This window comes from Choristoneura fumiferana, chromosome 13, assembly GCF_025370935.1.
Source record: "Choristoneura fumiferana chromosome 13, NRCan_CFum_1, whole genome shotgun sequence".
Classification (NCBI taxonomy): domain Eukaryota; kingdom Metazoa; phylum Arthropoda; class Insecta; order Lepidoptera; family Tortricidae; genus Choristoneura; species Choristoneura fumiferana.
Window position 1 is genome coordinate 9,425,072 of NC_133484.1, and position 27,155 is coordinate 9,452,226.

At 35.3% G+C, this 27,155-nt stretch overlaps 2 protein-coding genes across 3 annotated transcripts in view; one reads left to right on the forward strand and one right to left on the reverse strand.

Annotated features, from left to right (window-relative positions):
* Positions 1 to 27,155, forward strand: part of LOC141434367 (lachesin-like) — an 80,443-nt gene that overhangs the window by 27,445 nt on the left and 25,843 nt on the right. For both annotated transcript variants that reach the window (XM_074096781.1, XM_074096782.1), the window contains exons 2-5: positions 12,473 to 12,555; positions 14,538 to 14,659; positions 23,198 to 23,383; positions 24,126 to 24,315. In XM_074096781.1, coding sequence (XP_073952882.1) covers positions 12,473 to 12,555; positions 14,538 to 14,659; positions 23,198 to 23,383; positions 24,126 to 24,315 — 581 coding nt within the window. The remainder of the gene's footprint in view (positions 1 to 12,472; positions 12,556 to 14,537; positions 14,660 to 23,197; positions 23,384 to 24,125; positions 24,316 to 27,155) is intronic.
* LOC141434431 (facilitated trehalose transporter Tret1-like) lies at positions 15,396 to 20,040 on the reverse strand. The gene is made up of 4 exons (XM_074096850.1): positions 19,875 to 20,040; positions 19,250 to 19,804; positions 18,571 to 18,754; positions 15,396 to 15,510 (listed from the first exon to the last, which is right to left on the reverse strand). The coding sequence occupies exons 1-4, from the start codon at positions 20,038 to 20,040 to the stop codon at positions 15,396 to 15,398; spliced, it is 1,020 nt and encodes a 339-aa protein (XP_073952951.1).

The window sequence follows — 27,155 nt, forward strand, 5'->3', positions numbered from 1 at the left end:
CAGAAATTAAAACCATGTAACTTTATACCAATACAATCAATTTTTTAAGTACATTATGGGCATCACTAAAATCAGTTCATTTGTGTATTATTCAATTATTATTATACTTAACTATAATTATTTGTTATGGTTATTACTTATTATTATTTGTTATAAGAAATTGAAGTGGCTAACAAGATGTCTTTATTTAAAAAGAAAGTAGGTGTTTTTATTCTTGTAAGCGTGCTTACTTTTACGCAAAAGTTTCAATATGGTTCGAGATTACCTACTTCAAAACTTTTTGATACTTTATAAAGAAATCCTGAACTGAATATAAAAGTTCATTCTTTGTCTACTTAAAAAGATTTCGACGTTGTTCTAACTTCAGTTTTATTTGTTATAAACGAAATTGGCTAAAATGCTAGTAAACAATTGACTGGAGCACAAAATTATGTGATAATAAGTAGTTCCTTTTAATAAAAGTTAGATTATAAGGCAGGTTATTACTGGAAGTCCGTATAAAATGTTTCAGTGCTATTTTACGTCATAATTGTCATTATTCATAACTAGTATTAGATAGTTACCTACTATAAAGAGTCATTGTATTGTATTGTATTGTTACTAACGATCGCAAAACAGAATTATTTAAATTCATACTTAACTTCAATAATCATACATCTTTGTTTTGTGTATTTTATTAATAAGTAATGGGTGTTGTTCGTGCAACCGAACTAATTGTCTGGCGATGAAAATAAAAACAGGTAAACTTTCAGCTTAAATGAAATACCTAATATATATTAAAACCAGATTTATTACGTGATTGCTTGAACATATTATATGAGTTGGAATTTGAAAAAGTATTATTATAACTTGGGTAAAACATACGAAGTTACTACTAAAGTCATAAATTCCTTGAAAACATTACATCCAATATGATCTACGATTGTATGCAGTGAGTCAGCTGCCCCTGTAACAGAGGTATCCATACTTACCGCTGTTACAGGAGGGTACCCTTTCTCTGCAGCTGACTAACTAATAGACCAAATTGGACACAAAAATAGCAATTCACGAAAAATAAATGTTTGTAAGTGGACATTTACAAGTTGCTGTTTGATTTCCTTGCAATGAAGTTGAAAAACTCATTCACAAAACCCATTTTACCTTCGACTTTAACCCTTGCCTCCGGCTTAGATATAATCGTCTCGGCAAAAACGGCTCGTTTCATGCACTTGTAAATTGTAACGTTTGTATCACTTACATTTTAGGTGACGATAGTTTCAGAGCTCACTGCTACTAATAATCCAGAACAAGTGAACACCAATGAATGGAAAAAAAAATTATGATACCACAATCGCGTAATTAGGTACTGACGGTGCGGTGTGGTTGAGTTGCGGTCACAAGCGCCCACAATGTAATCAACTCTCGTTATTCCAAATTGCTTTCCAAATGCTAAATACTGATAATAGTTTTCCATAAATTAGGTAACACGAGGTTATTCTGAATATAGGAATATCTAATTTATAAATTTGGATATGGAACAAGATAAATATTTAACGACACTGAAATAATGTATGTATAATATAAAAGTTTCTGATTTTATTCGATTTTATTCGCATTAAAATCTTAATTTGTATGGAAACACGAACATCGCAAACGTTCCGCTAGAGGCGCTGTTCGTGTAAATTGAGATTTTAACGCGAACGCGATAGAGACGTATTTTGTAACCGAAAACTTACACTAAGGGTACTGGTGTTGCTTTGCAATGGATGCTAATTTTTTTTAACCAATTTTCGGTTATGAAACTACATAATAAAAATACAATCATAATAAAATACCTCTATAGAGCGTCTGTGAGTTTTAGCTTTATGTATTTCACTGTGCCTAAATTACTTTGAACAGCATTTTTTGATAATCTTCACTCGTTTCCAACTTCTTGGGGGAGTCGGGGAAAATTTCTTATCCAAGTACCAGAAGTAGTTTTATATGGGAGGTATTTTTCTGTCAAAAAGGAAAATTCAACAAAATTAATAAAACACTTCCAAAATACCTCAATCGGAAGTAGATTCGAAAAATGCTAGCTTTGTGAAAAGACAATGTAATAAGCTATAAAGTAGAATGTCCAATTTAAGAAATATATATATTTTTTACATAAACACCTAGCAAAGACCGTCAGAAGACGTTGTTCAACATAATTAAGGCACAGTGAAATACATAAAGCTAAAACGCACAGACGCTCTAACATTTTAATATGATTGTATTTGTATTATGTAGGTAGTTTTATAACCTGTAATTACTAAAAAAAACCGGCCAAGAGCGTGTCGGACATGCCCAAAATAGGGTTTCGTAGCCATTACAAAAAAATTAAGTTATAATTTTCTAAGGATTTCGTATTTTATACGGAATCTTCCAAGTTTAGGTATATTTTCTACCTTAGGCTGCTATATTCATTCATAAACAACTAATAACTCTCAAGCAAACTTAGCCGTTATAGTTTTCCTTAAAAGTTTGATATACTTACTACCATCCTGAATTTTTTCAAATTTTTCTACCCACCGGTTTTTGATTTTAGAAAGGGGGGGGACGCTCGATTTTAATGAAAATTTGCACTTTAAAGTTGAATATTTCGCAAACAAATCACTGAATCGAAAAATATCCAATCCAAAAGACCTATCCAACAATACTCCACTCTATAGGGTTGGATGAGAAAAAAAAATCACCCCCACTTTACGTCTATGGGAGGTACCCTAAAAAAATTGTTTTTTTATTTTATTTTTAACTGTACCATTTTGTCGGCATAGTTTACTTATATATCCGTGCAAAATTACAGCTTTCTAGCATTGATAGTCTCTGAGCAAAGCCGCGGACGGACAGACCATTTTTGCCATTTAGGCTCCGGTACCCTAAAAAAGCGGTGCTTGAAAATTTGCATTCATTGCGAAGTAACGCCAGATCATGCATGGCCAGATTTTATCGTGTACACACTTTAAGTATATACCTAAAATTTCACACACTTAAAAATACTATTTACTACGTGCTAGCTACATCTATTAATTCATCATCATCAATAACCAGGGAGCAAAACTTTGATGCCGGTGACAGCCGTATGACGTCAAGCTTTATACAGTGTTTTTATCTCTAGATTATAGATAATCACTAACAACTTATGGGCCTCTTTAGTTTACGGATATTTTATTGACACTTGAGACGGCCAGTACTTATAAATGTCACTATTTTAATATGTGGTGTGGGAATCACGAAAGTTTAAAACGTTATGTTGTGTATATTTTATAAATTCATCCTATATGACAATTTGCGTCGTAATGACGTCACCGGCATCAAAGTTTCGCTGCCTGTCAATAACCCTTAGCTTAGATCTAAAACAATGTCACCAAAGTGAAAATAAGTCATTTTATATTCGTCGTCATTTGAACTGCACTTCGTAATACTGCGTGTTCGTAAGGAAAATGCATTCAAACGTACATCTTTTAGGTGTAATCTGAAAAAAGCTTTATCCTATTTCGTTTGAAGATGTATTTCAAATGCAACATTTTTATAGCGCAACATCGGCTTCCGCTCTTTCGTTCGTATTTATTATAGTTTGAGCTGCACCCTGAATTAAAGTTGGATTAAGTATAATTACAGAGTTTTTTTTTAATACTCGCCTTTTGGTATTAAATTACGTTGGTATACTTGCCCACGATTTTGTCAATTTTCAATCTGTGGATTTAGTTTGTAAGAGTAAGAGTTAAAAGTATCCATGCAAGGTTTTGAATCTTGCTTATTTATACAAAATAACTGACTAATTATATTTGATTTTGCTACATTCATAAATGCTAATCTGAGATCAGAGAGGCACATGGGATAAAGAAGAAGAATAAGTTTTTGAACATGATGATATTTAAACCAGAAAAGTATTTGATTGCGTCTCAAGTGAGTAAATAGTATTCGCATTAGCTATCGGTGTACATACTTTACAACTACTAAGTTTTGCATTTCGTCAAATGAAATTGGCACGAGGCTGTTGATATGCGGCAAAATACTAGTTTACGTCGTAGAAATAACAAGTCCTGATTATTAAATTCAAATCAAATTTTGAAAAAAATAATAGATGTGCCATCTATTTTTAGAGACCACAGAAATAATAAACCGATTTGCTAAATCGATTAACCTTACGCCTACTAAAAACTTTTTGTCTAAACATAGGTCCGTAAACTATGTTTATTAATGAAAAACCATTTATTTTGATTTGTCACTGCCGTCTAAAATCACACAAATTTACAAGCGAAAATTTGTTTATGATTTATAGTAAACTGCCTACGACACGTGGAAGATTGCCATGAATAATGGTGGCTGGTGACAGGTTGTCAGTGGCCGCGGGCGGGCCGTGGGGACGCGGTGTGAACTTTATTTTCAACGGTCAGTACGCTGTTTGTACAATGTGTACTTATTTACAACACAACTGTACCTAGACCTTGGAGAATTAAGAGGTTACAAAACAAAAATAGATGTATAAAAGCGAAATTAGTAAAAGGATCTCTATTAAGAAAGAAAGAAAGAGAGAAAATACATTTATTTAACGCCCTAAAAACAAACATAGAACAAATACAAGACATACATGATTTGACTTTTTAAGTAACTGCTTGACGGTCCATGAAAACAAAATTAGACGTAACTACAAGATTGTAAGGTGAGTTAGTTTTGCCTGCCAATAAAAGTATTTGGTAGGTATTTTAATCATGACTCATGACATAAACAAAAAAAAAACATTTCAAAATTCAGTGTGTTCAATTTTTATAGGTAACCCCGACTTGCAGTAGAACCTTTTCACGATAAATCTTCCAGTGACTTCCCTAATTTAAACAACAATGACTTACTGAGACAAGGTTGTACTGCAGGTCATGCTTACAGCGGTTTACCTATAGGTATGTATACAGATTTAAAACTCTTAATACGGTTATTAATTCTTGAGTGATAGTTGTTAGGAATGAACTAAGTAAGTACTTATAAACAGTTACGCACATAGATCCAATTCATTTACGAATGTGGGATAAAAAAAACATCACGATAAAACAATTAAGTACAGATAACTCAATTAAGTATTTTTCGGACGAACGAAATAATTCACTCACGACCAACATTTAAAGATATACAGAGAAAACAATTAAAACTTTGTCATTCCGCTTTCCCAGCGAAAGAAATTAATCTAATTAATTGTTTACAAATTGAAGAACGAGTACATACACGCGACGAGAGGTATACTGTTTTCGACCGATTTATTTAACAATTTATGGAGGCTTTCGAATTTGAGCTCGAAAGGATTTATTAGGGCAGATCAACTTCAGAGAAATTTATTGGAGCCACTCTTTGTGCAGGCGCTGAAAGAAACCGGCATCTGTTACTCGTTAAGAGATATTATAAATTTGTGAATGAGTGTCTCACTTACCGATCTTCTCTGTTGGTTGACAAAATTGGAACGAGCTATAAATAGAGAACATTAAATTTTCTACAATAACTTATTACGACCTGGTACCAATTGCATAATACAGTATAGGGAACAGCACAGTACAGTTTACTCATCATCATTATCATCACCAGCCGGAAGACGTCCAAAGTTGAACAAAGGCCTCCTCCTTAGAACCCCACAATGAACAATAACTCGCCACTTGCATCCACCGGTTTCCCGCAACTCTCACGATGTCATCGTCGTCGTTCCATCGTATTTTATCGGTAAAGTTCGTATTTACCATGCTTTCTCAATTAGATTCAGTACCCATCGTACTAACAGCCGTTTTGACATTTGGCACAAATAATAAACTTACATATTAATTTTAATATAAACAATTGATTGAGAATTCGGTTGGCGTGTGTCATATTCCGAAATCCGACTTTTTCCGGTGGATATACATCACACATCTGTAGTAGATAGTACCTGGCAATTTCGTGTTGAAATCCTTGCTTATTCTTTATTTTGTATCAGCCATGATCACATGATTTAGACGTTATACGTTGGGAATACCAACTATAGAATTTATAAAGCTGGTTTAGCTAGGATAAGCTCTTTAGTCCATCACAGATTTAAGGCAGTATGAATTATGGGGTGACAAAACTTTAAACTATGATATGATAACTATTTAAAAAAGACATACTTACATTTTAAACTACTTACTTGAAAGGTTATTCAAAATTATGTTCTCATCATAAGAATGGTCATTCATGATCCTTTATAGTTCGTCGCACTTAAGTAGGTATGTATTCGCCCTTCCCAAAAACAACAAATGAAAAAATAATTTATTAGTGTACACTTAAGCCCTGTTGATTAATTACACTTCATTAAATAAGTAAACCTTAGTCAATATTAATATCTCGAATACTTCTAATATTGTTTATGAGTTTCTACTACAAATTGTACTAGACTATTGTCAAAATTAAAGGGTTTATATTAAATAGTGATTGGCAACTATTTAAATTAATTAGAATAAGTTTCGGCTACGGAACGTTTCAAACCCTATTAAAACTAAACTATGTGAAAACAACTTAAAGTTCACTACTTTTAGTTTTCATACTGTTATAAAAAATCTGACGTTTATTCATTCGTGGTTGTAGTTTTGGGTAAGAGATTCATATAGTAAGTCGGAAGCACCTGATAAAATAAACACAAAATTCTATCAAATTACACGCAAACGCAAGTGATATACGATAATCGCGTTCCGTGGATTGGGATGGGATAATTTACATTGATCCCGGTGTTGGTAGTGTGCCATCAATACAGCTAGGGCAGCAATTAGTTCCCGAGATGCCCTCTCACAGGATATTTATCCCTTACCCATGTTTACTGATTGCGTTGAAATCAAATAAAACTATAGTTAAGCACCACGATTTGCGGTCGCCATAATCGGTTTAGACAGTGCAGTTAAATTGATGCTGACAACCGCAGACATTGGTTTTAAGGTCTGCGTAGTTAATTAATAACTTATATAGTTATTTTTTATAAAGATAAGTCGGAGATACAATATTTTAATTGTAACGTAGTGTAGTATAACATTGAAGAAGAAGAAGCATAACGTTGAAATCTCGTTAGTGGTTACAGATGTACTGAATAATGTTTTGCCATCGTATTTTGTCGAAAAAGTGCACATCTATCTTGCTATCTCAACTAGCTTACTGAAGATTACTGAAGATAATTGAGAAAGCAAGATAAATGCGAACTTATCCGACAAAATACAATGTTAAAACATTATTCGCTAAACATGGTTTGGATAGGTATTTAACTAAATGTAAACAAACTTCAGCTGCCAGATTTGGTACATTCAAGGATTTTAAATATTTTAACTTATCTATCATTGTAATACAAACTAGACTAGTGTATTTCAATTCAAAATGTAAATGTTTAGATAGTTTAAAGGGGGAATTCCAATATTTAAGACACCAATTGACGTTGTTTTGTTTACATTTAGTTAAATACCTATCCAAGCCAAGTATAGATCTGTAATTGTTATGAACCGTCGCAAAGTAAAACCTGAACCATTATGAATTCTTTGAAACAGCCTTTGAAATATAAAGTCGATAAAATTATAAAAAATATTTAATCTATTAAACCCTTTTACAATCATTTGAATACATAACAAAATCTATGAATTCTGACCTTATTTCAAGCAGCATAAATTACCCAATTATGATGTTTTATGATTTGAATTTAAATAAATGTGCCATAAATTCTCGTTAATGTAACAAGACTAGCTATCTAATGAAAATCTAGAGAACCGGCTTTCGAGAATATTCGACTCCATTGCCAATTTAATCACTTTGGTAACGTTTAATTAGCATAATACCGGATAAATCGCGGCTGCTGGCAACGTCAGATGGAGTGCATGAATTTAAAAAATCAGACCAAAACATTTGCATCCTTGGACTTTTAAATAAATGTGGTTAGGAGTGCGGCAACGCCACCGTCAAAACATAATTATATTAAGACTTGTTAGCTAGGTATTCTGAATAATTACAAAGCTCTCCCAGTTGGTTTCTCGTAAAATGTTCCGGCGACATGAAATTATTTTGTGCCAGTGTAGAGGTACTTGTGCATATTTAATTTTCCTATTAGGTACACGTACGTATTACCTCCATGCGTTATGCTGTATTATGGCATGGAAGATTTTTTCTGCCAATGAGCACGTAAATAACTTGGCTGTTTCATAACAACGTTGACAATCAGTAACTTACCTACCTACTCCCACCGCTTTAATATCTTTATCATAAGTCCACGGGAGTGTCTGTGCTACGACCTGTGAAAAACACCAAAAAAAGAAAACAAAAAGAGTGTCTTGTTTTTAAATAGAATATTTGTAATGATCGCGTTTTTTTTTGCCAGCAGACTTTTGGAAGATTTCAGAATCTGTTTTGTCTCTTTATTTCCGTAACAACATTTACCTAATATTCTTTGTCCGCCAGCGCATTGAAATCTTAAGTACAGTATTGTTTGGTATTTATTTTACATAGCATTTTTCACGAGCTTATTCAAGTTTATCCTTACTAATATTATGAGTTATTATGTGCGTTACTCTTTCACTTAAACTACTCAACTGATAATGATGTAATTTGGCGTGGAGATAGTTTGAGATCCTGATAAGAACATAGGATAGTTTTTACGCCGGAAAATTGTATTCCGCGTCGTGAGGTACGGCTACTTTTATTTACTTCCTTATTAACATTTGCATTTACAATATTAGTTAGGATAACATTAAATGAAATATTATAATGAAGTCGATTTTAACAGCTTTCGTAATTGCGACAGCATCGTATTAAATAAAATCAGCTTTTTGTTGCGTTCATTGCAAGCGGTTAAGATTTTTGCTGTTGTTTTTCCAATTATATTTTACGATTTATACCAAAAAATTCTAGCGCGCCTTTTATTATATCCACATAAATATACTTTTTTAGTACCTAATCACTGCTTCTTATTTTTGAATTATCTGAAAAATGTACACACTTGTTTTAAATTTCAGCGTCGAAATAAATGTGGTTAGGAGTGCGATAACACCACTGTCAAAACATTATTATACCTATTAAGGATCGTTAGCTTCATATTCTAAATAATTACACGGCAAAGCTCTCCCAGTTTGTTTCTCGTAAAATGTTGTGGCGACATAAAATAATCATGTGACAGTGTAGTTATTTCATTTTCTTTTCACGCTTATTTCCTATACATATACGCCATAAAGTAACTATTACACATGTAACAAATTTTATGCCAATGGGCATCTTGAGAGAATAATTTTATTGAGCTCATGACATACAAAGTATTAATCAATATACTGAAAACTTTACACAACTAACTTTCTTTATTACCTATATGAGTTATAAGTAGGGAGCGGATTTGAAGTATCGATTACAAGTTTACCTAATGTGGATATGACTAGTGCGATTGGTTAGATAGATAGATAGATTTATTCATCAGATATCATGTTGTTTATTGGTCTTACAGTTATCTTATTACTTACTTACTTACTTACCGCAATGCAGTCTTATAGATAATTAAATGCAATAAATGTTATTCTTGCAACAAACTTTATATAAAGAAAAATATTCTATTCTAATTAAAGGAGTTTTATACAGCTCAAACATAAGAGATCCTATTCATTACGCACCTTTTTGACAAAAATAAATACTAACTTGTACTAGTCTTATCCATATTAAAATTGTAATCGCTACTACAAATCCGCTCTCTAGTTATAAATCAACGCCCGTTATGAAGTAAATCCTGACACATTGCAAAACTATGAAGTTTCTGAATATACACAATATGAATCATAGACAAAAATGCAATGCTTACTTGTTGCGTGCGACAGAGTAGTAAGTATAGCATTTTTTTTTCAATGGTTGATACTAACAATAATCAGGAACTTCATAGTTGTGCAATGTGTCAGGATTGACTTTTTAGCGGCCGGGCACTATAGTTTACTATAGTTTGTAATGCTTACCTACGAGTATAGTGAAATGAAATAAAAAAAGCAATAATTATCTTACTTGAAAAATATTTAACGACTCCTTTTTTATAACCAAAGACATAATTTCAATAAAAGCCTTCGGATTCTCCTTTTTTCGCAAAACTTCTATCAATACTTTCACGCGGGAGCGGGTTCCTCGTTAAATAGTTTTGTGTCCGAATAACCAGGTCTACAATCACATTTAACCTTAAGTTTAACCGTTTTCCATCCGTCTTGGCACATCTTTCAAATAAGTCTTCGATCCACACGTAATTTTAACAACCAACGAACGGGCGCTGGCTAAAGTTCTGACGCGTCAGCGGGCAGTAATTGAATCTCGTGGGTCTGGCACTCGGGCTGCTCCGCGATTGCTTATGAGCAGTGCTCGCTTGGGCTTCATTCACAAAATAGATGATTGGGAATAGAGCTAAGATATCGAAATATTTTTCTTCCAACTATGGTTTAATTTCATCATAACCGCACTAAATACCAAGCACAAAGCGGGACTGTATGAAAATCCTTTATTGCATTGTTTTATATATTTTTTTAATTGCACCACCAAAGAGGTAACACAAGTATTTTTGCTATAAAATTAGCCTGCATAGTGTAAAAAATCTAGTGTTTGGTTGGCCAACCTGGCGGCCATCCGAAATTTGACAGATCGCAGGTAAAAATATCTGCTACTGGCTACTAACTCTGGCCAAAAAAAGTAAAAAATACAAAATACAAATTGGCGGGAACCTTGCGAATTTTCCGTGGTCATTATTTGAGATTGCGAATGTAGACTTACAAAAATGTAATCATCGAGTGCTAGTGACATTTCTTTCCTATTAATTGTTTAGCATGAGTTTTTTTTCGTCTACTATTCCAGTAATAGTTGAAAGAAAAGCAGATTATGCACCTCGCATTACGTAATTTATCCTCGCTGACGCTCGGACTCCAAATCGTCACTCGGTGCAATAATAAATAACTTTCTGCTTGGTGCAACAATCTACTTTTACTGCACTTTAATAAAACTATGGTATATTTTGAAATTAAAGAATGAAAAAACGTTGCATATTACAAGCTTTTAATTTCGAAGAAGGTGCGTCAGAACTACACGGTCTTATTCCATCAGCTCCTTTCTTTCACAGGTCGACCAGTGCCCTGTTTATCAAAACTCACAAGCGTTGTATTACAAGCAATTTTCCTGTAAAAAAAAATCATTATTACAAATATGTGTCCATCAAAACTACACGTGTAAATTATGAGTTACAAGTGTCATTATTTATTTCACAAGTATATTTTTACACTTGAATTCGTGATTTCGTTCATCAAAAAATCCCTTGTAAGTTACAATTTGTAGAAAATCATAGCAAATTCTGAGAGTGTTCAGCGACTCTCCATTCAGTCTTACAAGTTTACAAGTGTCGTGCTTAGTACTACAATAAAAAAACCGGCCAAGAGCGTGTCAGACACGCCCAAAATAGGGTTCCGTAGCCATTACGAAAAAATTAAGTAATATTTTTCTAAGGATTTCGTATTTTATACGGAATCTTCCAAGTTTAGGTATATTTTATACCTTAGGCTGCTATTTACTCATAAACTACTAATAATTCTCAAGTAAACTTAGTCGTTATAGTTTTCCTTGAAAGTTAGATATACTTACTACCATCCTGATTTTTTTTCAAATTTTTCCACTCACCGGTTTAGATTTTAGAGGGCTGGGGGGGCGCTCGATTTTTATGAAAATTTGCACTTTAAAGTTGAATATTTCGCAAACATATCACTGAATCGAAAAATCGTCTGAGCAACCCCCTAATAGATTTAAAAGACGTATCCAACGATACCCCACACTATAGGGTTGGATGAGAAAAAAAATCACCCCCACTTTACGTCTATGAGAGAGGTACCCTAAAAAAATTGATACAAAAATAAATATATTTTAACCAAACAAAACGGCTTGAATGAAGTTTTTTTGGGTATTATTTTTTCTTACACACACTTTCTACACTTCGAATTTCGAATAATGTATGACCAGTCAATCACGGTTAAAAAGTCCTGAAAAACATTTACAGAGGTTTTCAGTCAAATGAATCTGACCACCAGTTGGAATATTCCAAATTATTTACGACTCAAGTACAATTTCCTACTTCTACTACCCTTGCACTAAAAAACCGTTACGATTATTCAAAAACAGACAATACATTTAAACCGTTCCGTTCCAATAAAATTCAAATTATGAACATTGCGATCAAGCCTCATTTCCTCCGAGGAAACTCCTTTGTCGATCTGTTTCTTTTTATTTTGGGGAAGGCAGATAATATTATGGGTGACTGTTAAGAGTTTTAGGAAATTTATAACGAGCCTTCGTTTCTTTTTCTTTGAGGTTTGTACATTTTATTTCCTTTTTGTGGATTATTTTTGATATAGTTGGGTGGCCAGCTTAATCAGGCAAATCGTTTAGCACTGGGCTAACATTATTATAAGGCTAAGTAAATTGATTTTCAAAGATGTTTTTAATATTGTTACAGAGTCATCACGGAGAGACACATGTTTTCACCGTCGACAAGAGCGGCCTGGTGGCTGGGAACATTTCTCAGTGTTTTCGTAACAGGTAATAAAAAAATAACGAATAGTGATATTGTCGTTTCTCTGAAAGCTATTTTGATAGTGTTCCAAAATGAGTTCATAATGCAAAAAAAATAATAAGCTAGTCTATTTATATATTGCTTTTTGACTAATTGACTATCTCTGTTCTAAATGAGTACTGTACGAGTACTTATGTATAGTTGGTTTTACATATATATTTTTGTTATTGATCTGTCATAAATTGCACCACCTGCTGAGATCTATTCCTTGCTTCTTTCTATTGTCAATGTATTCTGAAAGAGATAGCTTTGCGGCAATAAGGCCACCAATTGCTTATTTTGTATTTTTTGTCTATTTACCTCAATTTTATTTTCCGCTTACTATTTTGTGGTGTTCAAAGAAGAGTCATTATATTGTATTAAGTATATTGCAAAAAATACCACATAATAGTTTAATTACTTTGTTTTAATGTGAGTTAGCCATGTACATTATGGATTTTAAGCTTTTATGTATGAGAGTACCTTATTGTATATGAAAAAGATAGAAACAACAAGGTACCTGTATAAAGGTAAATAATAATTTATAATAACTGTACTTATAATCATGCTAATATCAAGACATAATTGTTTGCCCAAAATATTAAACGAAAACACGAAGTTTCGATATTAACTTGCTTTCAGTAAATACCCTTCGCGAGGTGAAATTTAAATATTGATGGTACTCAATTCACAAATTGACAACTTAACATCTAACTCTATCGAAGAGAACGTATATTAACATTCAAATCATTATAAAATAGCTCGAAGTGGATTTTGTTGTTGCAGAGTTTGCTTTAAAATTATTTAATTGACAGTTATGTTGGGTTCGCGAGGGCACGAAATGCTGTACCGGCCAGTGTCATCCTCGAGGCATATTCTATTTGCAAAACTATGGCAAAACTGAAACTTCATTACATCTTCTACTTAGCGTCTCACTTTTAAATGGATGAAATCGTCTTGGCTGCAAAAACTGCGCGCAATAGTATCGTTAATGAACTGGTGAGAAGACGGAATCAGGATTGTAGATTTATTTCCATCATTTAATTTTCGCTCAGACTTGAGCAATGCTTTAAATAGTCTGTTGACGAACATTATAGAAGCAGTAATTTAATGTTCTCATTAGTACCTGACGAGAGCATTATCATACAACTACTTGACCTGAAATGTATATTTCAGAATCAAATTATTATTATTTTTTTAATATATGATGGTGGAAGCATTCTACACTTCCACTGAACGCAGATATAGTTAGTGTTTAGTTTTGTAACTAAGGGACCCCATACATCCCTGTTTTTTTTTGTAAATTTTTTCTTTAATTTAATACTGTAGTTTTTAAGTAGGTATTTTATTTGTAATTATTTTATTTTGAAACAATGAATTTCTGCCAAGTTTCTTGCGGCGCATTTTTCTTGGCAATGATGGTCTTCCCGAAAGCGCTGTAGTTCAAAAAATGACGCGTAAAAGTGCCCATTGCGGCCTATTTATTTACTGAATAAATGATTTGAATTTTGAATACGTTCAATACTAGGTACTTAGTAAATACGAGAGTAGTAAGTTCCAAAAACGGACAGATAAATTGAAAACGGTGTTCCAGATAAAAGAAAAAAGTTTGTTAGGTAGACATACGTATTATATTTATTGTCTGCTGAAAAATAAATTATAAACACTAACAAAATATCACTAAAGTAATCACTATAGTTCCGTCATGGCACCATCAATGATGAAGTTTTTTATAAAGGCCCTGTCGTCCCTGTTGGTCGACACTTCTGGGGACCCAAGAGCTGGCGCGTACTTATCCCAGCGGATCTCACTTGCGGTCCAAAGGGGTAATGCGGCCAGCGTCACGGGAACCCTGCCACAGGCAGATCTTTTAGACGGGGTATTCTTTTTTATAATAATTTTTATTGTTATAATTAGTTAGATATCTTAGGTTAGTTCTTTTTATGTAAGTATTTTTTGTCCTTCATAGGTGAAATACCAATTCAAGCAGAGGTGGAGCCGGAGTTCCTGGCCCCTTTGGAGAACCACACGGTCACACAGGGCAGGGACGTACACTTCACGTGTGTTGTGAATCACCTCTCTAATTACAGGGTAAGTACGTTTATAGATGTAGTAAAAAAAGTTTTTACACATGTCAAGTTAAAAGTCAGTTTGCACTATTGTGTTTCGGCGTGGAGAGTAAGACAGCCGGTGAAATTACTGGCACTTGAGGTATCCCATCTTAGGTCTCTAGGTTGGCAACGCATCTGCAATACCCCTGGTGTTGCAGATGTTTATGGGCGGTGGTGATCTCTGACCATCAGGAGACCCATTTTTTGTTTTGAGACACGTACGAAAGCCTAGATTGTTTTTTTTTGTGCTGACCACTGTCGCCTAGTTTGACACAAAAAAAAACAATTTTTTATTCCTTACAATTTTATTTTTTGTATATAGAAACAACATGGTGTACGCTATTTGGCCAGCCAAGTCATGCAATAATAGTTTGTAATTAAAATGGAATTAAAAATTGTTTGCAAACTTTTTTTTTATCGTGTTCATTTTTTTATTCAAATGTACTTCGAAGACAAACATTACTTTGCTGAATTTTTCTCCAGTCTTTTTTTTAAATTTCTAGCTTCTTTCCCCGCTATCGGCGTTTTATGTTTAGGTTAGCAAAACCTTACCTTTAAATTTGACCAATATAATAAAGTGGACGCTATAAGGACATCATCATCATCATCATCATACATACATCATCATCATCATGGGTCATCTTTTATACATAAAATATAGTGCAAGGATGTCTGCCACCAACATCCGATTTCAGTTAAGAATAGAAAAATAATAGCTAGGTGTAATATTCGGAAAGACTCAAGCCTTTTAGACTGAAATATAAAGCTGTGAAGTCCTTTTTAGAGGCAGTAAGCAGCTGGGCTGATGGAAATGGAGTCATGTAAATATCACTGAAAAAAAAAGAATAGCTTGACGTTAAGCCAAAAATTACTAATTAGTAACCAAAAGCCAATATTACAAAACTGATTTTGGAAGACATCACGTAACTTTGTGTGTGTGTGTGTGTGTGTGTGTGTGTGTGTGTGTGTGTGTGTGTGCGTGTGCGTGTTTGTGTGTCGAATTTATAATACTACAGTTTACCCGTGGCTTCGCACGCTTAAACTATTTGATCTGGTAGTTACAATTGAAATTCCGGGGTTTTAAAAAATTCCTCTGGGAATTCCCAAACTGTAGAGATCGTAGTCTTCATTGAGGTTGTGTTAAGAACAACTGTCCAAAATTTTGTTACTCTAAACCCAGTAGTTGAAATTTCAAGATTTTATCCCTATCCCGTGCGAATATCGGGATAAAATGTACCCTATGTGTTATTCCAGACGTCCAGCTATCTACGTACCAAATTTCATCCAAATGCGTCCAGCCGTTTTAGCGTGAAGAAGTAACAAACATATACACACACACACACACACACACACACACAAACTTTCGCATTTATAATTATAACGTAGGATAAGTAGGATTTACAAAAATATTAAACCTGTCTCTAAAATAGTTTCCATAATTATGAGGGTTATACCGGATATGTTCAAATTCAAATTCAAAATTCAAATAATTTATTCAGTAAATAGGCCGCAATGGGCACTTTTACACGTCATTTTTTAAACTACCAGCGCTTTCGGAAAGACCATCATTGCCAAGAAGAATGCGCCGCAAGAAACGAGGGTTCATACCTACCGACTGAAATTGGTTTCTTGCTGGTATCAGATGGGTATATTTAGGGTTTCTGATGGTCACCTTTGAGAGCGTCTGCCAAGCACTTCCGGCAAAAAAAATACTGACATATTTCGCTTTTCTGTATCTACAGTAAATTTCTAACTGATGCCATGACTTTTATTTTAGTATCAGATGGGTTAAATATTAAATAACACCCCTTTTTTAGCATGGGAAATGTTTTTTTTATACATTCGGCAAGTTCCGTGGTGGCTGACATAGCTGACAATCAAATTCGGACTTAGCATCACTTTTATGGGAAACCATTGTGCATTTCATCGCGGTATCAAGTAGATATGAAATTTTGCAGTCCGCTCTCCAACTAATTGCTATTAAATCTTGTCCATGGATTATTACAAACATAATAAACAGAGTGGTTTAGAAAAAAATGTTGTAACCTTCTAAATAGAAACTACTAGCTTTTGCCGGCGACTTGGTCCGCGTGGAATAGTAACTTTAGGAAGTATTTAATTTATTTAGCATACCTATTCTGCCAATAATAGCACAAAGAAACTGCTACGGTTTACTGAAAATAACCTATTTCTTTATACATTACTATAAATATAAACTATTTTTTTGTTCTTCCATTCTTTGGTAAAACATACATATTTTGCGGGTAGCCACATTTTAGCAATACGACGTGTATTCTACCCCGCCTACACAAAAGGTTTTCTCAATTTCAATTTTTGGGATTATAATGGCTCCATCGAACGATGCGATGATTCCGCCAGTGTCGAGGTTGGATAAGACACTGCCAGACGACTTCAGGTCGAGTACGGTAGAGCTGAAAAGGTTTTCTCATTCTTCATAGTGAACTCTTGACACCTTACGTCCATTATTGTAAGTTAGGAGGGTAGGATTATAATAAAGATGGCATTTTTATTAAGCATAGCTACACACACATATTTTCGATAAATATACTTACAGTAAATTTGTTTGGAATTCCTTACGAACTTCCTTCCCCACATTTGAAAGGCGCCGGATCAAATGTTTTTTAGGGTTCCGTACCTCAAAAGGAAAAAATGGAACTCTTATAGGATCACTTTTCTGTCCGTCCATCCGTCTGTCTGCCAAGACCCTTTATCTCATAAAAGCGCGGATAATATCGGTATCGAGTTGAAACTAAAACCCTAAACAGGTCAATAGTCCCGAAAGCTGTGAAAAATCAAACTTCTAAGTCAAGGCATAGGAAGTCAAGGCAGTTCCATATAAACTTTCATCCCCTATTTTATCCCCTCGCGAGTAAAATTTTCAAAGATGCTTGAACAAATATCTATTTATTTCTAATAAGTGCCCAAATGCCAAGTTTCATAAAGAACCATCGATTTGTCTTCGACAATGACGATCTTCCATATAAACTTTCATCCCCTATTTCACCCCCTCACAGGAAGACTTTTTAAAAACGCGCGAACAAATATCTATTTATCTCTTATCACTTGCCCAAATGCCAAGTTTCATAAAGAAACATCGATTTATCTTCGAAAATAACGATCTTCCATATAAAATTTCATCCCCTATTTCACCCCCTCACAGGCAGAATTTTAAAAAACGCGTGAACAAATGTCGATTTAGTTCTTAAGTGCATAAATGCCAAGTTTCATGGTTTTATCATCGACAGCAGCGAACTTCCACCATATAAACTTTCATCCGCTATTTCAACCCCTTAAAGCCCCTTTTTCGCAATAAAATATAGCCTATGTTCTTTCCCAAGGTCTATTCTATCTCTGTACCAAATTTCATCAAAATCGGTTAAGCGGTTTAGGCGTGAAAGCGTAACAGACAGACAGACAGACAGTTACTTTCGCATTTATAATATTAAATAGTAAAAAGTAAATAGTAATAGTAATTAATAGTAATAATAATATAGTTTATAAATAGTATATAATAGTATATAATATGGAAGTATGGATGGATTTACGACTACATACGTTATAAGTAAGTGAAAAATCTTGACAATATTACTTGCACTGACTGTTCACAGAAATTAATTGGATGAAACGAAAATATGTGAAACGTTGTTATCAAACTGATATCCGATTAAACGTTTATCTCGATTCAATGGTAAACCGAAGAAAAACAACCAACATTATTTTTTACATACCTACATATTTTATTAATTTCTGCAAAGCTCAAATTAGCTGTAGGACTACTTCAGATTTCATTAATTAGACTAATATCTATTAAACTAAAAAGGCACACTCTATAAACTTTTTGCATAATCATCGAGTTTTACAAGTTCTTGCCCTTTCTCTGAATTATCCTTAAAACAATTCTCTATTTCTTGAAGAGTTTTGTCTTTAGTTTCAGGAAGGAACGCGTAAAACAAGTAAATACAAATGGAAAACGAAATTCCAAAGAAAAGAAAAGTTCCATGCATGTCACAGGTTTTAAATATAAATGGCGATATTTTTAAAATAGTCGAGTGAACTATTCCAGCGCTCAGTACCGTTATTATAATAGATAAAGTTTTGAACCTTAAAGGTATCAACTCGGCGTATACGGAACCACACATAATCAAAGGACCACAAGTTACGGATACCGAAAAAAATACAAGAAGGATTAACGACATAATTACATTTTCCTTGATTACAGAAAGCTTTATAAGGTACAAGTAAAAACTTAAAGCGTACAAAAATAAAGCAGCTAATATTGACGCATTCAAAAGCAAAGTCCGTCTATTTAAGATTTTTGAAAGAAAACAGCCAAAGTACATTGCGAAAATAGTAATAACATCTAGGATAAGCATCCCAACATAGGCTGCTGTTTCACTGTTAGAAATTTTCTTGATCATCTGATTGGCATAAACAATACATACCATTTTACCAGAAGAAAAATAAACTGACACCATGAGCATGGAAAGGAGTGTGGGTTTGTAAAACTTTTTGTTGGTAATATATTTAAAAAATCTTTTAAACAAAATACTTTTTAAGAGTACGTGTTGGTTTGTATGGCTTTCTTGATATTCTATTTGTGCTTGAATGAGATCTTTAAGTTCTTTCTCGGCCTCATCACCCGTCCCCTTCAACCAGCGATGTGATGCCATGCATTCAGCAAACCTTCCCTTTGAAGCCAGCCAGTATGGTGACTCAGGCCAAAATATGGCACTAAAGGAATAAACCGCACAAACTGTTCCTAAAATAGGAATCTTTTTCCAATGAAAGAAAGTTCCTATTGCATTTGCGATACATATTGCAATGTTCATCGAAGCTGCTTTTAGAGTTAAGAACAGTCCTCTATGGCGTGGAGAGGTATATTCTGTTATAACCAACATTGAAACAGTAGAGTTGCTTGCAAAAATGACACCTTCAATAATTTCGGCCGCTAAGATTTGAATCGCAGTACTGCTGCTGCAGTATACAATGAAACTTGTTAAGGCACAGGCACTGGCGAAAATAAATGGAAATTTTCTACCGTAGCGTCGCATGCAGAGAGGAAAGATCACAGCCCAAGGTAAACCAGCGTAGCCGACCACCGATGCTGTGGAAATACGATTTAAATCAAAATTATTATAATCATGGGTACTTTATTTCTTTATTTTTAATCTTACACAGCCATGATTCCATTTCGTCGCTCACTACGGCGGTCGTGTTTGCCTCTCTCCTCAATTGCGGTATGACCACTGTTGGTGATCCAAGCCAAAGACCGAATGTAAAGAAATTCACCCACACGCTAGTAGCGATGAACAACTGAAATTTTATTGACAACACTGACATTAAGTCGTTAAGTTTTCATATTTCAGCATAAGTTTTTGCTTTTGACAAGGAATATGCTTACCTGTCTGAAAAATGGTCTCGCTGTAAAATTCATCGAATGTGTGCATGTTTCAGAGTTAACTGGCTCATATTGACATGTATCCATATTTAGCCGACGTAACGTACCCCACTAAGGGTACCGGTTCAATAGATTTTATATTTTATATTTCTTCTGCATGTCAATTTTGCGAAGCAACTGCAAGTGGGCTAAGCAATTAAATTTAATATCTATGAAATCACTATTTAGGTTGAGTAACTTTATGGAACTAAAGTTATAAAATATTGAAATGTATTTATGTATTATTACGTGGGTACCTACATCGTGAACTCACATTGAGCGTGCTGGACATAAACCAAAACAAAATAAATAATCTTACTAATATTACAAACGCGAGTTTGTATGGATGGATGTATCATGTTCGTTACTCTTTCACGTAAAAACTACTGAACAGATTTAAATGAAATTTGGCACACAGGTAATATATACCCTGAATTAACATATGGGTTACTTTTTATCCGGGATAGGGACAAACTCTCGAAATTATATCCGCTGGGCTTTGAGTCATGACATTTGGGATGTAGGTAGCTAGACGTCTGGAATAACACATAAGCTACTTTTTATCCCCATATTCCTACGGAATAGGGATAAAATCTTGAAATTTCAACCGCTGAATTTAGAGTAAGTATTGAAATTTTGGATAGTTGTTCTTGACACAACCTCAATGAAGACCACGATCTAAATTTTAAGGATTCCCAGAAGAATTTTGTAAAATCCCGGAATTTCAATTGTAATTACTAATCGAATAGTTTAGGCGTGCGAAGCCGCGGGTAAACTATGAATAATATTTGTTTCGAAGCTTACGTGGCAAGGGGCCTAATATTTGCTATGTCATTAACAGCAGTCTTACCCTTTCTCTTCATGAAATTGCACTTTCTGTAGCTAAATGTATGCGTATCTGAAAAAGAAGAATGCCAAATAAAGAAGTAAGTTAATAGTCTTACGAAATTTTAATTGAATAAGGCAGGGCCGGATTTAGAGGTCTGGACGCCTTGGGGGAACAAGGGAGTGAATGATCATAATTTCAATGTTTTACTGTTAATAACTGCTTTGAACTGCGATATTTTAAAAATGGCCATAACTACGATTAAATAATAGTTATCATTCAAAACACGAAGATTGTCGATAACTTGTGATGTGGCTATTGTAGATGTAAATACATGATAATTGCTTTTAATAATTCAATTTGTATCGTAATATTTACGTCAAACGTCAACAGTTTAGTAGTACCTGTACTGTTATCAGTAATATCTTATCAAATTCGTGACACTAAAATAGGTACTAAAATAAATATATAAAAAATATGGAAGTAATTACTTCCTAGAATTGAATACAAATAGTACTTATTTTTTATATACTTGAACATATGTTTGCATGTACATAAAAACATGCCTAATAATTGAAGAGATTTATTTTAGTGAACAAATCATTGAGGACTGTGTCAAGCAATAAAATTAATAATTACCAATCAATTTACTCGCCTATGTTTCCTTTTTTTAGCGTTTCCTTCAATATAATGGTTTTACTACCGTTTCTTATCCGCAATTCAGTATAAGAAGTTTCACCGCCATTCGTAGAGAATAAATTCTCGCAAAACAGTAGAATTGTTACTAATTTGTTTCCCAACCGCAACAAAGCGAGATGTCACATGAAAAATGCGCCGGAGCGGCGCGCGCGAGACACCCTGCATTCCTCGAATGAAACTCTACAATTTTATGTGTCGTTCTCTCAGTTTTACATTCGCTACAGCGTTTAAGTCACATTAAGTTTCGTCTCCGTGGTGAACAATACAAGCGATTTAAAACTTGGAGGAACGCCGGCAAATGGGAGCGATTTATGACATTAATCCTAGATATAAAATGAAATTTCACGCTCGTATGCAATGCCGCCGGAGGGAAGCGTTTTGTTTTGTACACACGCTGATTGCATTGTTAAAGTTCCGTAATTTATTGTCTTACTTCACAGGCATGTTTATTGTGTCATTATTTAGTACCCTTTCATTTATTAGTGTAAGTGTTAAGCACCCGATGAATAAGTGATGATTAGTAACATTTTCTATGTGGTATAGACCTCGATTACCTATAACAATGAGCTGCGTATATCTTATAATAAATAAATTATAATATAATCCTTCCTACTTATAGTATTATAAATGCGAAAGTTTGTAGTCTAAGTCTGTTTGTTTGTTTGTTACTTCATCACGTCTAAACCACTGAACCGATTTAGATGAAATTCGGTATACAGTGAAGGACATGGGATAGTTTTTATCCCGAAAAATTGCATAGTGCCCGCGTAAACTATTTTTGCGCAGACGGAGTCGCGGGTAACGGCTAGTAAAAGATAAATTCTTAAAGCGATAAAAATCGTAAGTAAATATATAATATTGCTGCATTTCGAAAACCATGATGATTTTGATGTTCATAAGGACATTTTATTCTTAAAACGTTTCAAAATGCAATAATATTTAGACACTTACGACTCTTATCGCATTAGGAATTTTTGACCGATATTCGTCACTTAGGCGAAGACGCTTGTTCGCGATGGACGTCTAAGGGCCTGATGCTGATCTTGCATCATCATCTCAGCCGTAGGACGTCCACTATTGGTCATATGCCTTTAACCAGGATCTTGCATGATTTCATTAAAACAATTAAGAGATTTTTTTCCGCCGTGGTGGCCTAGTGGTTTGACCTATCGCCTCTCAAACAGAGGGTCGTGGGTTCAAACCCCGGCTCGCACCTCTGAGTTTTTCGAAATTCATGTGCGGAATTAAATTTACCACGAGCTTTGCGGTGAAGGAAAACATCGTGAGGAAACCTGCACAAACCTGCGAAGCAATTCAACGGTGCGTGTGAAGTTCCCAATCCGCACTGGGCCCGCGTGGGAACTATGGCCCAAGCCCTCTTGTTCTGAGAGGAGGCCTGTGCCCAGCAGTGGGACGTATATAGGCTGGGATGATGATGATGAATTAAGAGATTTTTTTCCAGATAAGGTTACCATTAAAAAATAAGGAGAGTCCTCGTTTGGATTTTAAAACATTATTTACTTCAATTGTTTCAGGTCGCGTGGATAAAGTCAGACTCGAAGGCGATCCTAGCGATCCACAAAAATATGGTGGCACTAAACTCGCGGTTGTCCGTCACCTACAACAACCACAACACATGGAAGCTGCACGTCAGTAACGTGCAAGCTAACGACTCCGGCACTTACATGTGCCAAGTCAACACAGATCCCATGAAGAGTCAGGTGAGTGTATGTCATCTGTATACAGAATAACCCGCTCGGAGACGTAATTTCACTTCAAACCCTCGTAAGCGGGAACTAAAAAAATACTAGATTCAAATCTCATGTATTTTAATAAGCACAAATTCTGATGATTTAAATAAAAAAGAAAGTCTTTAATTTGGCACGGATCCGCGTCCTAGGGTTAATGGAACTCACTCCAATTAAAAGGTTTATCCACACCTAGTTACACTATTAGTTGTTAGTATCTAAAGAATCCTGCGAACGGCAAAGTAAGGCTGGTGAAATACGGTTGCGCGCACACAGGTGCAACCAAATCATATAGAGATTTTGGATCCCTGTCATTCAAAAACGGTGTGCGCTCTAAAAAGTCCCAAAGTTAAAAAAAAACCGTGTCGCATACCGGATAGCCTAATAGTTAGATAACCTAACTATGAAGCTTTGAGGACCCAGGAGGGTTCGATCCCCGTGTTTATTTTTTATTTAGATTGTATTGTGTCCATCTGCTGGGCAAAAGCCTCACCTTTTTTCCACTTGCCTCTACTTTTGGCCAAATCTCGCCAGTCTGACTGGAATTGGTCCAAATCGTCAGGCTCTTTAGAAGGAGGGGTCTTAGGGGTTTGCCTCTGCTCCGGAGCCCATCGCATGGAACCCAATCGGTGATAGATAGCTTTGGCCCAGCGATCCAGATGTACGCCTGTGATATTTGTTTATTTTTATTTATTTAATCAATATTTGTTTACAGATGGGTCACTTAGCTGTAGTGATCCCCCCGGACATCGTGGACACGGTGTCAGAAGGCAGCTCGGCTCGGGAAGGCGGCAGCGTCCGGCTGGCCTGCAGTGCGACCGGCGTGCCGCCCCCGACCGTGATGTGGCGCCGGGAACACAACCGGCCCATCGTGTTCCGGCACGATGGTGGGAGGGAGAAGAAAGGTATTTCATTATAAGCCTTAATTTTCAAGAAACCCCCTGACAGCCGACTTTTTTCGTACAGCGGCCCGTGGCAATGAACTAACGCCAATCAGCTACTGACTATCAAACTGCATGAAATATCATCTCTATTCAAAATAGTTGCACAAAATCATCATCATCATCATCATCAGCCGGAAGACGTCCACTGCTGAACAAAGGCCTCCCCCTTAGACCGCTACAATGAACGACAACTCGCCACTTGCATCCACCGGTTTCCCGCAACTCTCACGATGTGGTCAGTCCACCTGGTAGGAGGCCTGCCAACGCCTCGTCTTCCGGTTCGTGGTTGACCCAAATTGCATTAGGCTAAATCAAAAAACCAGCCAAGAGCGTGTCGGATACGCCCAGGTTAGGGTTCCGTAGCCATTACGAAAAAAAACAAATAATATTTTTCTAAGGATTTCGTATTGTGTAACTTTCAACTTTAGGTATGTTTTATACCTTAGGCTGCTATTTACTGTTAAACTACTAATAATCCTTAAGCAATCATAGCCGTTATAAATTTCCTTGTAAATTTGATATACACTACCCTTCTGAATATTTCTCAAAATTTTCCACCCAACAGTTTAGATTTTAGAAGGCAGGGGACGCTCGATTTTATTGAAAATTTGCACTTTAATGTTGAATACTCGTATTACGCAAACAGGCCACTAAATCGAAAAATCATCTTGGCACCTCCCCAATGGTTTTTAAAGACCTATACAACGATATCCTACACTATATGTTGGGTTCGTCGAGAAAAAAAATCTTCCCCACTTTACGTCTATGGGAGAAAACCTAAAAAAAAAATTATGTTACCACTTTGTCAGCGTAACTGATATGTTTATTCATGCCAAATTTCAGCTTTCTAGTATTAACGGTCTCTAAGCTTAGCCGCGGACAGACAGACAGACAGACGGATAGACATGGCGAAAATAATAAGGGTTCCAAGTTGACTACGGAACCCTAAAAATTAAAGGAATAATTTTAACTGCATACTGTTCGAAGATATATATCACCCAAAAAATCGCTAATATTTAGTTCGATAGAAATAATTTACTTGCAAATTATAAACACAGTAAGTATACTTGTGCAAGCCCAAATTTACGCAACTAAAATGCTACATCTATGCCTGCCATAATCTAAGTTCACACGGCCTAAACCGCGGGTATAGGCAAAATAGTCCTACCAATATTATAGATGCGATACTTTGTGAATGTGTATATGCGTGTGTTGTGTTTATTACTTTGTTGAAAAAAATTGTATTATTGTTCTTAATTTTTTTTATTATTTCACTGGATGGCAAACGAGCAAGTGGGTCTCCTGATGGTAAGAGATGACCACCGCCCATAGACACCTGCAACACCAGGGGGATTGCAGATGCGTTGCCAACCTAGACGCCTAAGATGGGATACCTCAAGTGCCAGTAATTTCACCGGCTGTCTTACTCTCCACACCGAAACACAACAGTGCAAGCACTGCTGCTTCACGGCAGGATTAGCGAGCAAGATGGTGGTAGCAATCCGGGCGGACGAGGTCCTACCACCGGCAAAACTTAATTACTCCTTCACGCTAAATTGACAGAACAAATGTGGTTGAAATTTGGTATGTAGGTAGTTCCCATGAGATCTATGTAAAATTCCAAAATCTTAGCCTTAGGCTTAACTTTAAAAAAGCTGTGTTTTAATTATAAACAAATGATCAATCAGCCGCCATCGTCAATAACAAACTTTCTCTCATTCAATACCAATACTTTTTTACAGAATTTTAAACAATAGTACCATGAAAGCAATAACGAAAGAATAAAGTTCCATCTTTAGTCCTCCAGAGATATTTTTAAAGCCGAAGTTTCAATAATGACGGCAATGACGTCAAGTTTAACTTTCCCGAAAATCGCTCAGTAAGTAAATGTACTTATTTCACTTGTAATGTGCAATTTGTAATTTTTTTCTACTTCACATGATAAAGTTTAAACATGAACATCGAATCAATATTACCTACCTTCGTCAGCCGGAACGTAAATCATCCCCTGCTTGACATGTGACTAGTTCATAAGTTCCTTTTACTCCGAGGTTCTCAAGCAGAGGATCGTGTGTTCTAGTTCAGGTTCTCATCTTCGAGTTTTTCCAAATTTATGCGCGATTCATTAGAAATTTTATTATGATGTTTTCGGCGAAGAAAACATCGTGAAGGCAACCTGCGAAGCGTGCGTGCGTGATGGTGTGTGCGAAGTTTCCAATCAACACTGAGCCCGCGTGGGAACTACATCTCAAGTCTCAAGTAATTCTGGGAGGAGGCCTGTGCCTAATAGTGCGGCGTGTATAGACTGGAGATGATGATGATGATTATTATTATTCTGGGGTTGTAAAAGTGTCAAAGCTTCGCTTTCTACTAAACACGTAGCTCTGTCTTAATTTTTCGTTCAAATTCTTCGGGCTGCTCCTATGCCACGTAAATAACCAGTTAAAAATTAATAAAAACTTACTATTTCCTACTCGCCTGGACGTGCATTACCGGTGCCTTTTCTCCAAGACGTTGGGAGTTCATCCTGTTAGCAGGAGCAGGTAATGGTTCGGAAAATGCATAGTAGGTAAACGATGCTTGCCTGCAAGATCGATAAGAACGATGCTCTTGTGTCCACACTCGTTATTTATGTTATTCAATAGTTAAGCTAAGTTTCGGGGACTATATACTTAGTTCAATGGGGTTTTTTCGCTCTTGTGTCACCTAAGTTTACAATTTTGCCTGAAAAAAACACGAGCGAAAAAGCTCGCTGAGCTTAAAGCATACTGAAGCCCGGTTTAGATCTGCAATCAAAACCG

Coding starts and splice junctions, on each gene's coding strand:
- LOC141434431 (XM_074096850.1), bottom strand. CDS start 20,040: ATGTCAGTGTTGTCAATAAAATTTCAGTTGTTCATCGCTACTAGCGTG. Junction 19,805..19,874: donor CGAAATGGAATCATGGCTGT/GTAAGATTAAAA, acceptor GTATTTCCACAG/CATCGGTGGTCGGCTACGCT. Junction 15,511..18,570: donor AAGGATAATTCAGAGAAAGG/GCAAGAACTTGT, acceptor TTTTTTTTTCAG/TGATATTTACATGACTCCAT.